Source organism: Callospermophilus lateralis, chromosome 13, assembly GCF_048772815.1.
Source record: "Callospermophilus lateralis isolate mCalLat2 chromosome 13, mCalLat2.hap1, whole genome shotgun sequence".
NCBI classification, from domain to species: domain Eukaryota; kingdom Metazoa; phylum Chordata; class Mammalia; order Rodentia; family Sciuridae; genus Callospermophilus; species Callospermophilus lateralis.
This window is the reverse complement of record NC_135317.1, coordinates 78,208,157-78,223,963: the sequence shown is the minus strand read 5'-3', so window position 1 is coordinate 78,223,963 and position 15,807 is coordinate 78,208,157. Positions and strand designations below refer to the sequence as shown.

At 38.6% G+C, this 15,807-nt stretch overlaps 1 protein-coding gene across 1 annotated transcript; it reads left to right on the top strand.

Annotated features, from left to right (window-relative positions):
* The first annotated feature begins 8,590 nt into the window (after nt 1–8,590).
* On the top strand, nt 8,591–14,152 carry Snrpe (small nuclear ribonucleoprotein polypeptide E). Its single transcript, XM_076831789.1, has 5 exons — nt 8,591–8,710; nt 9,185–9,211; nt 10,233–10,295; nt 11,170–11,248; nt 13,906–14,152. Exons 1-5 carry the CDS (start codon nt 8,657–8,659, stop codon nt 13,959–13,961), a joined length of 279 nt encoding a protein of 92 aa, XP_076687904.1. The 5' UTR covers nt 8,591–8,656; the 3' UTR covers nt 13,962–14,152.
* Nucleotides 14,153–15,807: the final 1,655 nt, after the last annotated feature.

Genomic DNA, 15,807 nt, shown 5'->3' with positions numbered 1-15,807 from the left:
GTTAAGTAGTCTTACATCACTTCACCTAGCTCTGCCTTGATCAGAGGCCCCCAGTCAGAGTGTTACTGACCCTTTGTATAAGTGCTTCAGTTTCTGTTTGGCTTTAGAAATCATGCAAGAACAGATCGCCAGACTTACCCTTAAATGCGCTATTTTAGTTGTATGTTTTAGGTAAGAATGCATATAATTATATGTAAGGATTCTTTCTGACACAGACAGTTGGTCCTTATCATTGTAATTTAAGTGCTGCCATTTTTTAAAAGAAGGGAGGGTTTAAAAATGATCTTAGATTCAGTGATTTAGAATTTTCAAGCATGAAGGTGAAACATAAAAAATTTAATTCAGGAAATTCCAGGTTTTTTCAATGTGTGTACCATTTTTTTAATCATTATGAGAATACATACAAATTTGTTAATGAGAAGAGAATATAGATTTTTCCTAGTAGTAGTATAAATTTATAGTCCTGGGTTGGGGATGTAGCCCAATAGTTAAGAGTGCTTGCCTTATAAATGTGAGGTCCTGAGTCCAGTGCCCAACATTGAAAAAGAATTATCCTAACCAGTTGAGTAACAGTAACAAAAAAGCAAAACAGATTATAATTTTAAGTGACAATAGTTTTCAGTTTTAACAGAAATGGGCCCAAATGTTGTAGTTTGGCCTTATCCAGAAATATAGTTTTATAATCATGTATATATATCAAGATGAACAATCCATAAAGTTCTGACCTTAACCCTAAATCCCAAATGGATGGTCAAAACAGTACCCAACCAGCCTTTGGAGCTACCACAGAGATAGGACTGATTTAAAATTGCACAAAGCTTGATTTATTTTGATCCAAGTTCTATGATCCTTTTCTAAAATTATTGCTGCATTTTGCCCAAATATTCTGTAGTTTAAAATGTTTGAATTTGGCAGTTTAGCAACAGGACATGCATGATCTCCATTTGTAACTTAATAGGTGATACTTTTTTAAACATTATTTTTTATTCACCTTGAATTAATGTACCCATTTTGACAAAATCCTACATGTACCACTTAAAAAGATCATTGCTTTATTCCCCCACTGTAGTTTCAGGGTCAGTATGTTCAGATTTAAATGCAAGAAAGTAGGATTCTTAGGTTCCACTAGGTTTATTTTAATCTGATTTTAGAAAGCTAATTACTTAATAATTATTATCTTTGAAAGTTCCCACACCCCCAGCCATCTGGCTACATTCATAATTAAGTCTTTAAACTGCAGTTTGTTTTTGTTTTGCTTAGGACCTTGCTAAATTGCTGAGGCTGGCTTTGAACTTGCAATCCTCCTGTCTCAGCCTCAGCCTCCTTAATATGGAAAATGATGTTAAGTGGCATGAGCACAAAAAAATAGTTGATCTCAACCATTTACTTATTGTACAATAAGATGGCAAAAGCTAAGCAATGATTAAGTAATAGCAATCTAGGATTTAATTTTTATATTTAAAAACAATTTAGGACTCAGATTACAGAATGGGCCTGTTAATAAACTACTTAAATTTGGTTGGATTTTACAGCAAAAATGTTGAAGAGTCAGCCTTGCAGTAAGCAAAAAGCAGTAAAGACTCCTGTTTGTTGAGTGTTGGAAAGTAGGTGGATTAAGAACATTCAAACAGGGCATGGTGACAAATACCTGTAATCCCAGCAATTTGGGAGGCCTTGGCAATCTAGTGGGACCACATGTCAAAAAATAAAAAGGGCTGGCGATGTAGCTCAGTGGTAGAGTGGTTCAGGCCCAGTACCACAACAAAAGAACTCAAAGCTAACAAAGGAGCTGGGCACAGTGGCTCTGGAAGCTGAGTCCGGAGGATCGTGAGTTCAAAGCTAGCCTTAACAAAAGTGAGGTGCTAAGCATCTCAGACCCTGTCTATAAATAAAATACAAAATAGGGCTGGGGGTGTGGCTCAGTGGCCCTGAGTATAATCCCTGGTACCCCTACCTCCCCCGACCCTGCCCCCCCAAAAAAAAGTAGCAAAGGAGGAAGTTTCAAAGGAAAAGAAGCGAAATGGAAGGAAAACTTACCTGATAGCTACATATGGTTTGAGTTAGGAGCTCAAGGAGGGCGGATTAAGTTTAGAAAAGCTACCAAGAGGAAATGATAAATATTCTGGCATTAATTGCCAAAAATATGTAGGACTCTCTCACCCTTTAATGGGCTCAAATTAGGAAGTTCTGAACTCAAATCATCATTAAGCACTACTGGTCATTAGGGGTAAAAGGGTTTAAGCCCCAAGTCCCTGCTGTCAAAGTAGAAGTACTTAGGAAATAATTTTTAAAGTAACCTAAGTAGCCAGCACAGTAGTGCACGTCTGTAATGCCAGCAGGGCCCTGAGGCAGGAGAACTGCAATTTCAAGACCAGCAATTAGAGACCCTGTCTCAATAAGGGTTGGTGGTGTAGCTCAGTGGTAGAACACTCCTGGGCTCAATCCTCAGTACTGCAAAAAAAAAAAGGAGCAAAGTAGGCTTTGATATGAAGTGGATAATGCTATAGAAAAAAACATTCCAGATTGGTCAGGATAGAGCTGAAGTTTGAGTAGCTTAAGAGATGATTTGAGCAGTATCCAACTGAGCAGGTAAGGTCTTTAAAGTAACCTCTGGCCATCCCTTAGTGTTCTCTTAGAGGCCCTGCTTTGTCTCATTTTTGTTCAGTTGGTTTTCAGTTATTCCTGGGCAAGGTATAAACTGATTTTTTTTAAAAAAGATATATTTAAACTACAAAGTGAAGTCACTCTGCTTCATAAAATCCTCCACTGCCTTCCCTTTCCCTGCAAAATCAAGTTTCTCAGCATAGCATGTAAGACCTTGGCTTAGAGCCTCTTCTGCCATTCACCAAGCTCTTCTACCTCCAGGCTTCAATTTACACACACATACACACACACACACACACACACTGCCCACACCTGTCTCCAGTCCCCTGCCTTTGGATAATGCTGGCTCTCTTCTCTCTAAAGCCTCTCCTTTTATTTTGGCTAACTTCTACAAACTCTATGTTCCCCAGGCGCTCTCACAATACCCTTCTCTATCCAAACTCAGGTTTGGTGTCCATCCACCAGGCATATACTCAGTGTTTATCCCTTGTTTTAAAATTGTCTAACTGTACATCTTATTTACATTCTTAGTACCCAATAAAGGCCCTGGCCCATAGGAAGGTACATTAGTCAGTCTACTCTGACTGCCATAGCAAAATGCCACAGACAGTGGCTCAAACAAGAGAAGTTTATTTCTCTAGTTCTCCAGGCTACAAGCCCCAGATGAGGCAGTGGCAGGTTGGGTTTCCAGTGAGGCTCCCCTTCTCTTCCTCCCCCTTTATCTCCGCCTTCTCATCTTCACAGGACATTCTCCTGTATTCTGTTGGGGGAGAGAGACTCCGATGACTCTTCCTATTATGAGAACACCAGGCAGATTGGATGAGAGGTCCTACCTATCTGACCTCCAAAATCCCTGTCTCTAAATACAAACACATTCTGAAGTATTGGAAGTTAGAACTTCAAGAGATGAGTTTTGGGGATACAATTCCTCCCATAACAAAAGACATTTAACAAATATTTGCTGAATGAATAAAAAAGTTCTTGTTTTATTTCAAGGGATGCTTTTTTTTTTTTTTTTTAAGATAGTTTCACTAAATTTCCAAGACTGATCTTCTGATCCTCCTATCTCAGAATCCCTCGTCAGGTTGCTGATCTTTGCAAGGCTACCCTTTGCCTCTTCCCAACTCTACTCTTTATTGTACTTCTAGTCAGTCACAGCTATTCAGCAAATTGTGAAGTTTCTGTCTGAGATGGAAGGAATTTCAAACTCAGCAGAAAAAGTTCTCAAGTATTTGGTAAGGTTGGAGTTACTTTTTCAGGGGTATGTGTCTTTGGGCCAGGGTTTCTTAAGCCTATTTCCCACATACTTTGTGTCACAAAAATCTCTCAAGTTTTACATGAACATTATTAAAATTTAAAAAAGGAAACAAATGTTTCATAGTAGTATCCACTAACAAACATATTTAGTCAATTAGTGATATACCCATTACACAAATTTCAATTTTTTTGAAGTATATGAGGGTATATATATAAAATCTTCCTTCCGACTTGTTCCCTAGCTACTCAGTTCTCCAAAGCTAAGCTTACAGTGACCTGGGTTTTCTAAACATATCAGGCATATATCAGCAAATGAAATCCATACAGTATTATGTATTAATAAACACAATATTCTGGACCTTGCTTTCTTTATTCAGGAAAATTTCATCATTTAGAAGTATAGAGAGCATTATAATGAATTTCACATAGTCACCTAGTTCCAACAATTACAAATTCATGGCCAATCCTTACCAACTATTTACCACATATTCTGAGCCCTAAGGCTGAGGCTGGGCTGAGGCAAGCAAGAAGCTTGCACACCATTTAAGGAGATGTACATGTAAGTGTAGCCTCTTAAACTCTGCTAAAGTTTAGACTTTCCTTATCTAAGATTTAGCCCTATTGGCTCCATTAGATTATTTTGAAATAAATCTCTAGCATGTCATTGCTTGATTTTTTTCTCTCAATGTATATTAGATATTGTTTCAATGTATACTCATATTGTTTTATATTAGAAAAGAAGATATACAGAGAGCTTCTTCAATCTTGATTATAGTTGAATAATTTTATACTCTTATGATATACAATAATTTGGCTAATCTTTATTGATAGACATTTAGGTTGTTTCCTATCTTGATATTTTAAACAAATGCTGCAATGATTACATTATTAACATATAAGTTTATCTGGAAAATGAGTATGAGTAGAGTTTAATAATTTACATTAGCACCACTTTTTTATTTTTGCCAGTCTAATTGGAAAGAAATGGTCATCTCAGTGGAGTTTAGGTTGGATTTCTCTTATGAGTGAAATTGGATAAACATGAAATTTCATGTTAAAAATCGTTCGTATTTCCTTTGTTATGAACAGATTGTTTACATCCATGGACAATTTCAATTTTGTAACTTTGTGCCAGATTAAAAATAGCTTCAAGTTCTTTAACTCACAACAAGGGATGGGCTCTATTTTTCCAGCTCTTGAACCTGCCCTGGGGTGTTTCAGGCCTGTCCTTTAACAATACTGGTAGTAGCCAAGTGTGGTGGTGCATGCCCGTAATTTCAATGACACAGGAGAATCACAAGTTCGAGGCCAACCTCAGCAATTTAGCAAGACTCTCAGCAACTAAGGAGACCTTGTCTCAAAAACTAATTTTAAAAAAAGGAGCTGGGATGTAGCTCAGTGGTAAAGCATCCCTGGGTTCAATTCTGAGTACCAAAAAAGAAAAGAAAAACAAGTCCTGGTAGCTTCAGCCTTGATTTAAGTCCTGAGCCCCCACATGTAAGAAAGCACACTACCCTGCTAAAAAGACAACAGGGAAAGGGCCTCGGCTAAGGCCAGTCTTCCAAAGACATGTGCCTGAGGTAGGTTTTCAGGAGCAGAAGAATCACCCTAAGAACCTGCTTAAATTCCCAACCCACAAAAATCATTAATTATGGCAAAATCGTGGTTGCTTTAATTGTCTTAAGTTTGGGAACATTTCTTACACAGCAACAAAGAGCCAGAGCTGCATTATTTTAGAGGAACTGTATATATTAGTAAAATTAGCCATGTATCTACTGTTATAAAAAACATTTTTTGTATCTTTTAATTTTTTAAATTATGGCCACTTTTTAGTCATCTTTGTCATTTTTATGTAGTTGAATTTATCATGCATTTCATCTAAAACTAGTTAAAACAAAATTGAGAAAAAAGATAATTTTTTCAAGAACAAGAGCTGAAATATCTACACTTAAATTTAAATTCACAAGATCTATAAAAGGAAATTTAAAATTTCTGAAAATTGAAAAAAAGATATTTATTTTTCCAGTATGGCAGTTCAAATTCAGGGCCTCTGGCATGCCTAGCAAACACCTTAAAATCAAAATTTACCTCAAGTCCCTAGATGTGGTAGCACATGCCTGTAATCACAGTTCCTCAGGAGGCTGAGGCAGAAGTATGGAGTATTCACATTCACGGCCTGCCTGGGCAACATAGCAAGACTCTGTCTCAAAACATGACTTTTTAAAAATAGACATCATGTACATAAAAAATTGATTTTAAGTTACATAATCACAAAAATTTCTAAAGGATTTTTAAAAATCAGATAATTTGATTCTAAAGTTTGCATGAAAAACAAACAAGTAGGACAATTCTACCTACTTTTTAGTCCTAACAAATAATAAAACATAAAGCTAGAATATTTATAACAGTAATACTGGTCCATAAACATAAAAGTCAATTGGACAAAATATAAACCACATGTGCATGCACACACACACACACACACACACATATAGATAGACACTTGGTACATTATAAATGTTGCATTTTAGACTGGGTAGAGAACAATGGGGTTATTAATTTTTTTAAATGGTAAACAAAAACTAGGTAGTCACCTAAAAACTATAAGCATGCATCAGTCCCAGGATATACCAGGATAAATAAATTCCAGTTTGATCAATGTTTTAAATGTAAAAATACAAAATCTTTTATTTATTTATTTTATTTAGAGACAGGGTCTCACTGAGTTGCTTAGCGCCTCGCTTTTGCTGAGCCTGGCTTTGAACTAGCGATCCTCCTGCCTCAGTCTCCCAAGTCACTGGGATTACAGGTGTCTTCTACCAAACTTGGCTCACAAAATCATTTTTTAAACAGAAGGAAACCACATAAGCATTTTTGGTGAGTTATATAATCAGTTGAAGGTTTGATTATTAAAATTCAATGCACAGAGGTGCACAAATTGCACTCCTGTAATCCCAGCGGCTTGGGAGGTTTAGCAGGAGGATTGCAAGTTCAAAGCCAGCCTCAGCAATTTAAAGAGGCCCTAAGCAACTTGACGAGACCTTGTCTGTAAATAATGTGTGTGTGTGTGTGTGTGGTGTGTGTGTGTGGTGTGTGTGTATATATGTATATATAAACACGTACATATATATTTTAAAAGGGCTAGGGATGTGGCTCAGTGGTTGAGCACCCCTGGGTTCAATTAGAAGAAGAAGGAAGAGGAGGAAGAGGAGAGAAATTCAATGTACAAAAGTTTAGAAATCATAACCACGCAAACAGGAAAATGCCAGACAAGTAGCTAAGCATCTCTGAGATGGGATGGATACATCAGAGTGTTTGTTCTGCAGCATGCTATCTCTGAAGTCAGCAAATTCATCTGTGTACAGGAGGACTCTATTGTGTTTGCAAATGAGAAAATCTTTTAAAAGAAATAGTTATCCCATGCATATTTTTCAAAAAAGCTCTTTGTATTTTAAAAAATTGCTCTCAACTCCTTGATAGGGTCAGCATTAATGATCTTCTCATTAAAAAGAAGGCCTCAGTTAAGCAAATTTTGATTCTGCTATTTGACCTAAGTGGTTTCTCCATAGGTAAGTCCCTTAAACTCTGGGCTTTGTTACTTGATCTATAAAATCAGTATTCCATTAAATGAAATTTCAGGCAGGCCCAAGCCTGGGGCTCGCCTACTAACCCCAGCTCCTCTACTTACCAGCTGTGTCATCCAGGGAAGGGTATGTTTGAATGGTGAGTATACACACACACACACACACACACACACACACACAGAGATGGCTCCCATCTTACAAGTTGGACTTAAATATCATATGAAAGCAATATTCATTCAATAGAAACCAAACTTGGCCTTTTGAATTTTGATCTTTTTCCAGGTTAGCCATAGCTAGAGACACTCGCTGGCCAGACGGGCAGAGCGGTGTCCCAGGTCAACCACGCGATCGGACATGACCTCACGTAGATGAGGAGCATCTGTGCACCATGTAACCCCAAAGGAAGGCACATTTAATCTCCATTTCAGAAACTACCAAGCCGAAAGGTGGTGAGGCTTGGAAGCTTACCCTTGGTCACGCAGCTTCCCCCCACCCGCCTTGGGTACTGGGGATTGAACCGGGGGCGCTTAACCACTGAGCCACATCCCCAGCTTGGTCACACAAACTCTTTGAGTTGGAATTGAGCCCAGCAAGCGGATTTCAGCGCCTTTACGCTCCATCGCCACCCTTAGTCGCGACCTTAACAACAACTCCTCACAGAAGCGATGAGACCCATCGGTTATTCCGAGCAAACCGCCCAGACCGCTGGTGGCCCAGCCGCCTGGGGTTTGTTTTGGCTTCTTGCCGCCCTGCCGTTTCTCCAACAATAGTGCGGTCAAGCCTGCATTCTATTGAAACAGGCTCAGAAATAGCGGTGAATTAGCACATTTTACTGAGATGGAAAATTGCACGGTTTCGCCTCTTAATACACATTCAGAACAGAGAGAACCGAAGGCGCAGGCGCCGGGCCGGGCTTACCCCCTCCCCGCGGCCGCCAAACCCCCGAAGCCCGGTCGGTGCCTCCTCCCGCTTCCCTCCAGGTGGCGCTGTAGGATCGACCCAGGTTCCAAGGCAACTCGCCTAGGTTTGGCCTCCTCCGGATGCTACGAAGCACAGAGAAAAGCGACTTCAGAGCTAGAGAGACATTTTCCAAGGAGCCGCCCAGGTACGTCACCAGAAGATCCTCGTACACTTCCACTTCCGGTTCTCAATTCCGGAAGTTGCTCTTTGAGGTAACGTGCTGGTTCGTGTGGTCTTTGTGAGATTCCACCATGGCGTACCGTGGCCAGGGCCAGAAGGTCCAGAAGGTGATGGTGCAGCCCATCGTATCCTATCCAGGATTAGGAGTTTGGGGCCGGAAAACGGGCGCGAAGGCGCAGGCGGGAAGCAGGCCTAAGGGAGCGGAGTGCGGGCGCACATCCCATGAGCCCTCGGGGCGACGGAGCCGGGAGAAAGCGCGGGTAGTTGAAGAACCGGTGGGGGGTGGGCTCGGGCCACCCCTGCGGGAGAAGTGCAGGAATGGCGGGGAGACAGGAAGGGAGACAACGTTAGGTGGATACGGAGTGAAAGCGGGAGTTCATGGTCTAGGGTAGGAGGAAGGTGTCAGCAGCCAGAGATTCTGGGAGGATGATTCCGCCCACCGCCACCCCCCAGCGAAGGCCCGGTTTGGCCCTTCTTGCAGTAGGCACCAGAGCTCGCCTTCAGAAACCAAAGTTGGGATGAGGGTTGGGTCGATCCTCAGTTTCAGGGAGCAGAGCCTGTGCTGTTGATGGATTTCGTCCTTAACTGCTGTGGTGCAGAACCTCATCTTCAGATACTTGCAAAACGTAAGTCGTTAATTGTCTTGTAACTACTTTTTTAATAAAAGTTGATTTCATTTTGCTATTTGCGTCAACTTTCCTGATCATTGGGTTCTGGAGTTTAAAAAACACACGAGATGTAAAACTCATTGAGGGGAAAGTTTAGAGAAAAAGCGCTAATGTAATAAGGTGGTGGGTATGTGTTCCAGCACCTAGCGTGCAAAGAATGGTGTCATTACTTTGTAGGATCAGAATTACTAAACTTTATGTATTTGCAGAGTACCAATGTCCAACTACTGAGGTGACCTTAGTAGTTGGACATTGGTACTTTTGTTGGTAGTGATTATAGGCTAAAACATTGGAAACTTTCTCACTTCCTTCTTCAGGATGAAACAGTGAATGCCATACTGGCTCACCTTTAACCAGGTCATAAGGTGTTATGTTTAGTATATATGAAAAAACTTAAGACACTTTTTTTAAAAAGGAAAGGGAATGGAGCAGATGCAGAGCAGTTAATGGCAGCTGCTTTGGGGGGGAGGAATTTTAAGCATCCTAAAGACTTAGAATGAGACAACACAATTGAAGAACAGATTAAGCCATTACAATTTTTTAATCTCCAGAAGTGAGAGTTCCTCCCCTGGTTGTTATGTGTGTACTATGGAAAACTGAGAAACTAGAAAAACTCCTCTATTTTTTACCTGGGTTTTGCTAAAGCAGATAAGAAAAGAAACCTTGATCAATAAAAATTACTGCTTTGTGCTATACTGTCTCCAAATTTCACTCTTTTGAGACAATGCAGTTAGAAATATTATTAAGCCCCAGGATAAAGGAAATTACTAGCTTGAACAGTCCCCATGTAGCAATTATTAAATGAAAGTGTTTTTTAGCAAGTAAACCAGTCTTGGTTACCAAATCCTAGGTATGAACTAATTAAAATTCTTGGCTTGCATTTATTATAAGATGTTTAGGAGTCATTTCTTTATTGTTTGATCAAAGTATTTAGTTTGTTTACTGTTTAAAAACATTCTTGTGTTTATGATTATTTCAGAGATCCCGGATTCAAGTGTGGCTCTATGAGCAAGTGAATATGCGGATAGAGGGCTGTATTATTGTAAGTACCCAGGGTGTTCTTCTCAGAGCAGTTTATTGATAGAAAAAGATTTATAGAAAATGACCACCAGAGCAGTATACAAAAAGTCAAAGACCCAAACCAAGGAAAGTTTTTCAAGGCACATTATTTATATTTTTCTCCTTGTTCTTGTTTATAAGAGTTGGATAGTTAGAGAGAAATTTTAACTTAAAAAATAATTTAAACAACGATATTAGTATTAAAGGAAGAGACAAAAGAAACGATTTGGGGACGTGGTTAATGGAATACTTTGATTTCAGGTTAGGCAATATATGAATAGAAATGGTGGTGTTAGTTAAATAAGACTTCAGGTTAGCAATGTTTTTGTTTTTGTTTTGTTTTTTCTGGTGGTGCTGGGGATCAAACCCAGGACTTTGTGTATGCTCAGCACTTGCTCTACCACTGAGCTACATCCCCAATCCCAGTAATGTTTTAAAGAAAAATAAAATTGGCTGGAAATACTGTATTTCACTATCAGAGATTCAATCAGTAATTTCCCCTTCCTTTACCATTTGAAAAACAAGCATGCTAGTTTGCAGTAATAGTTTCTGATTGAGAAAGTAATGAAAATAAAAGGTAATTCATATACATAACTAACATACTCTATGCTGGCATGTCATAAAAGATAAGGATAATGACTTTCTGACGTATCTAGTGGAATTCTTAATCCAAAAGATTGAAGGAGCAATTTGGGCCACAGTCAGACTTTGTTATTTAATACGAGGTTTCAGATGTTTGAGCTAAAAGATCAGTGGAGGGAGTTAATTGCCATTTTTGTTTCTGGGTAGATAATGTTCTTTTTGAATGGTTTGAATAATTTACTTAAAAATGACTGGCAGTTGACTTATTTTCCCAGGGTTTTGATGAATACATGAACCTTGTATTAGATGATGCAGAAGAGATTCATTCTAAAACAAAGTCAAGAAAACAGCTGGGTAAGAATATGGTTCATACAGAATTCTAGAAATGTTTATTTCACTCACAAAATTGAGTGACCTGCAGCTCAATTTATTTTTAAATTTGGTTTGCATTTGAGAAGTTATCTTTGGAAAGAAGCAAGCTTTTGGAATCATTTTCCAATTGCTTCTTATCCTGTTTTATTTCTGCTTCTCTTTCTCCACCTACACAGCTTTGGCAGAGGTCACCAAAGACAAATGTTATTAAGTCTAATGAATATTGTTAGTGTTCATGTTATTTAACTCTGTACAAAACTTGGCACTGTTGGCCATTTCCTCCCTAACACACTTTGTTCCCTTGGCTCTGGGATACCATACTCAGGTGTTCATTTTTCATCTCTGTTATTCCTTTTCAGACTTTTGTATATTCACTCTGCAACTATCTCCTTCCCTTCCAGGTTGTTCTCCAGTTTTCAGTCCTCTTTTAAAAATATTTGTCTGAGCCAGGCATGGTCATGCATTCCTGTAATCTCAGTGACTCAGAGGCTTGAGGCAGCAGGATCACAAGTTCAAGGCTAGCCTCAGCAACTTAGCAAGGCTCTGTATCACAAAATAAAAAGGGCTAGGAATGTGGCTCTGTGGTTAAGTGCCCCTGGGTTCAATCCCTAGTACCAAAAACAAAAGCCTACCAACATTTCTTCATTGACTCTTTTTTTTTTTTTTTTTTTTTTTGTGTGTGTGTGTGTGTGTGTGTGTGTGTGTGTGGTGCTGGGGATCGAACCCAGGGCCTTGTGCATGTGAGGCAAGCACTACCAACTGAGCTATATCCCCAGCCCTTCTTCTTTGACTTTTTGTGGCTGTTAGGATAAAACAAATATTTTTCACAGATTCTGTGTGGTCCTTTGTGATTTGGCCTTACCTCCTCCTACTTATAATACACTCTGCTGTTTGTTTGTTTTCCCCTTTTGTCCCACTGTTAAGAAAAATTTCCCCCTGGCTTCATACCTGCTATGCAAGTGCTCTACCACTAAACTACATCCCACCCCCTATCCCCCCCCCCCATAAACAATTGTATGTGCTCCTTTTGCCAAATACTGGGGATGAAACTCGGAGATGTTCTACCACTGAACTACAGCTCTAGCCCTTTTAGTTTTTTATTTTGAGATAGGGTCTCATGGTCTCACTAAGTTGTCAAGGCTGACTTTGAATTAGTAATCCTTTTACCTCCAGAGTCACTGATATTATAGGAGCGCACTACCACACCCAGCTTCCTGTGACTCTAGAACTTAAATCAAATAGTGCTTTCTCTAAGAAGCCCAGGGTTTGATTGTGTTTTGCTTGGGATGGGGAAGATGGGGTATGATGTGTCTTCTGAGTTTGTTGTAAAACATGAGTGGGATTGTTTTACTATTGCCTTTGCCATTAGACCATGTACTCCATAAGTGCATATGTCTTGTCTGTTTTGTTCCCTAATAAGCCCCAGTAAATAACTCATTGAGTGACACATAGCAATGCAAAAATATTTGAACAGTTTCTTACCTAGGAGGTCTTAAGGATTCATGGTTTCATCAAGAGACACCTAATCATTTCTTTTTTTTTTTCCTTTATTTTATTTTTATATGGTGCTGAGTATCAAACCCAGTGCCTCAAGCATGCTAGGCGAGAGCTCTACCTCTGAGCCACAATCCCAACCCATACACTGAATCATTTCTGTTAACCTCCTGTTAACTTGATCTTTATTGAGGTATTTTATTTGTTCAGTGCTCATTGTGCAACTCACTAGTATAAAAATGATGATTTCTGTTTATCCCAGACCTGGAGAATTCTCTTGAAACCATAGTAGGTATGTGGAAAGTAGAATCTTAGAAGTGATAGGATATTTTGCTGTGCTTCTTTCTGCTTAAGCTATTTTTATAAAAGACAAAATAAAATTGTCTTGCCAGAAAGCAAACCAGTGTTATTTGGGTCAAATTACTTATAAGTTATTTGCCAACTGTTGAATTCCCACTCTACATAATAGATTAATCACCCATAGAATCCTGGGAAATGAAAATAATAATGATAATGAAAATAATAGTCACTATTGGAGTTGATTAGCTTTTCTCAGACTGTTTTACCAGTGAACACCAGTGCTCCTAAAGATGCTAGTAGATATTTCTCAGGAAAAAAAAAAAAGTGCTCTCATCTCAAATAAATTTAAGAAATATGGGTAAAACCTAAATAAGTTTGTTTATTGCAAGATGAAGTCATTTAATATAATAAGTTCTTTTTAAAAGCTGCTTTTGTAGGTGGGGGTGTGCACTCAGGCAAGCGTTCTGCTGTACTACATCCCCAGTTCTAAGAATGAGATTATAATATGCTGCATTTTTCAAACTTGGCTTATAATTAATTTCCAAACTTACACAAACTCAGTACTGGGAAATGTTTGCTTAGGCATGTTCAATTGACTTAGTCTATAGAAACAGTACTTTTTGAAAACAAACACCAACCTTCATTAGATAATTGTTGAAAAGGTATATATGCCCTAATGGAGCTGGAAAGCCTTTCAATATGTGAAGACTTGAAAATGTTCACATATCTTTATAAGGGAGAGTATTTTCAAAATATTGTTTAAAAACTAGATACAAAATTCTGAGGCTAAAGATAATTACTTATGTCTTAGTATAACTATTAATAGCTCTTTTCTGTCATTGCAGGTCGGATCATGCTAAAAGGAGATAATATTACTCTGCTACAAAGTGTCTCCAACTAGAAATGATCAATGAAGTGAGAAATTACAGAGAAAGCAACAATTTTTTTTTTTTTTAATTTAGCTGCCCTTTGCCTGGAATATAGTTCTAAAGCATTAGTTCACATTGTTTTGATGACCTATGTTATTACCAGATGAAAATAAATGCTGTGGGACTCTTTTTATTAAAAAAAATTTACATTGTTTCTTCTTAATTCAGTGGTAAAGACCTTTTACACAGTGCCATTATTAGCTGTTGGTATTTATTTTAAAGTTTCTAAATGGTTAGGAGTTGCTCTGGGCATTTGCTTTTTTCAGATCATGAACCTATTTATTCTTAGTATTCTATCTGACAGGCAGTGTTCCAATATTGGGTGGCAGAGAAAATGAAAGTTTACAAAAATAAACTGGTATTGCACTAACCTATGTCTAAATCAATTCTGATTTTTAGAACTGATAGTATACTTCAATAGTAGAGTGTTTGCCTAACTTGCAAGATTTAGGGCCTCACTAAATTGCTGAGGCTGGCCTCCAACTTGTGATCTTCCTGCCTTAGCTTCCCAAGTCACCAGGATTACATGTGTTTGCCACCATGCCCACCTAATAATAAAATGTCCTCAAAGTACATTTAAAATAAACCCTGTGGGCTGCAGTTGTGGCTCAGTGGTAGAGCAGTTACTAGTATGCATGAGGCACTGAGTTCGATCCCCAGCACCATATAAAAAAAAAAAAAAGAAAGAAAACTAACTAAATTTTAAAAAAACTAAATGAAAAAAACTGGGGGGTTATATTTAAAAAATAAAAATAAACCATGTTAAGCTGAGGTTGGTGGTGCATACCTGTAACCCCAGCAGTCCCAGAGACTGATGAAAGTGGGTTGCAAGTTTGATGCATGACAACTTGGTGAGACCCTGACTCAAAAATTAAATAGTATATTGAAGAAACACCTTTCTAGTATCACTAAGGGTATTGGTTTCTCTCCCAGTGGTTATGAATTATCTAATTCTTATGTGGACAGATTCTCTCTCTAGCTAAGGGTGACAGAATTCTGTTAATTCTGAACATCTGCTATTATCTAGGCAAAACTTTAGTGAATACAGTGAAACAGACAAACAGGTAGTTTAATACCATGTCCTAAGTACTATTTAAATAGGATCTTTTGGGTTTTTGTTTTGTTTTTGAGATGGGGTTGACTTTAAAAGCAAGATCTGCCTGCTTCAAACTCCCACGTCTGGGATTACAGGTATATTCTACCATCCTCAACTTTTAAATTGGATCTTATTTGAAAAAGGCCTATATTATTTATTTTCCAGTGCTGGATATGGAACCCAGGGTTTCACACATGGTAGGCAAGCACTCTATCACTGAGTTACAGTTCCAACCCCAAGGCCTATCTTAAATTCTGCTAAAGGTGGTAAAAGAGAACCAACCAGCTTCTGCTTTTCTATATGCCTGTAAGCTAGATAGAGACTTCTCATTAAACTAAATAAAAATCTTTTGAGGTAGAGATTTGCAGATGAATATAGAAGTCATTCTAGATGCAGTCCTCTCTGACCATACTTTTTGGTTATATTTTGAGTAAAGGGCTGCTTTAGCTCTTAACATTTTGAATTTAAGTCTATTAGTAATTTTAAGCATGCAAAGAAACTATTGGGCAGTAGAGGGAGTTGTAGTCCTAAAACTGCTTCAGCCCTGCTGGTGAAAAGATGGAAGCTTTTTCAAGAGTAAGACCTCCCTGTAGCTTTCTTGGCACCAGAATAGCTGGGAAGGAGGATGAAAGCTGGAACAGTATAATCCCTAAGAAAACCTGCTGGCTGCTTTTTCCATTTCCCTGGGCGGCCTTTCTGACCTGGCTGCCCTGTGTAAGCAG

What these genes read in the sequence shown, in the direction of transcription:
- Snrpe (XM_076831789.1), top strand. Translation starts at nt 8,657, where the DNA reads ATGGCGTACCGTGGCCAGGGCCAGAAGGTCCAGAAGGTGATGGTGCAG. An exon ending in AGGTGATGGTGCAGCCCATC is followed by an intron (nt 8,711 to 9,184) that starts GTATCCTATCCA and finishes GCTGTGGTGCAG; the next exon opens with AACCTCATCTTCAGATACTT. An exon ending in AAAGTCAAGAAAACAGCTGG is followed by an intron (nt 11,249 to 13,905) that starts GTAAGAATATGG and finishes CTGTCATTGCAG; the next exon opens with GTCGGATCATGCTAAAAGGA.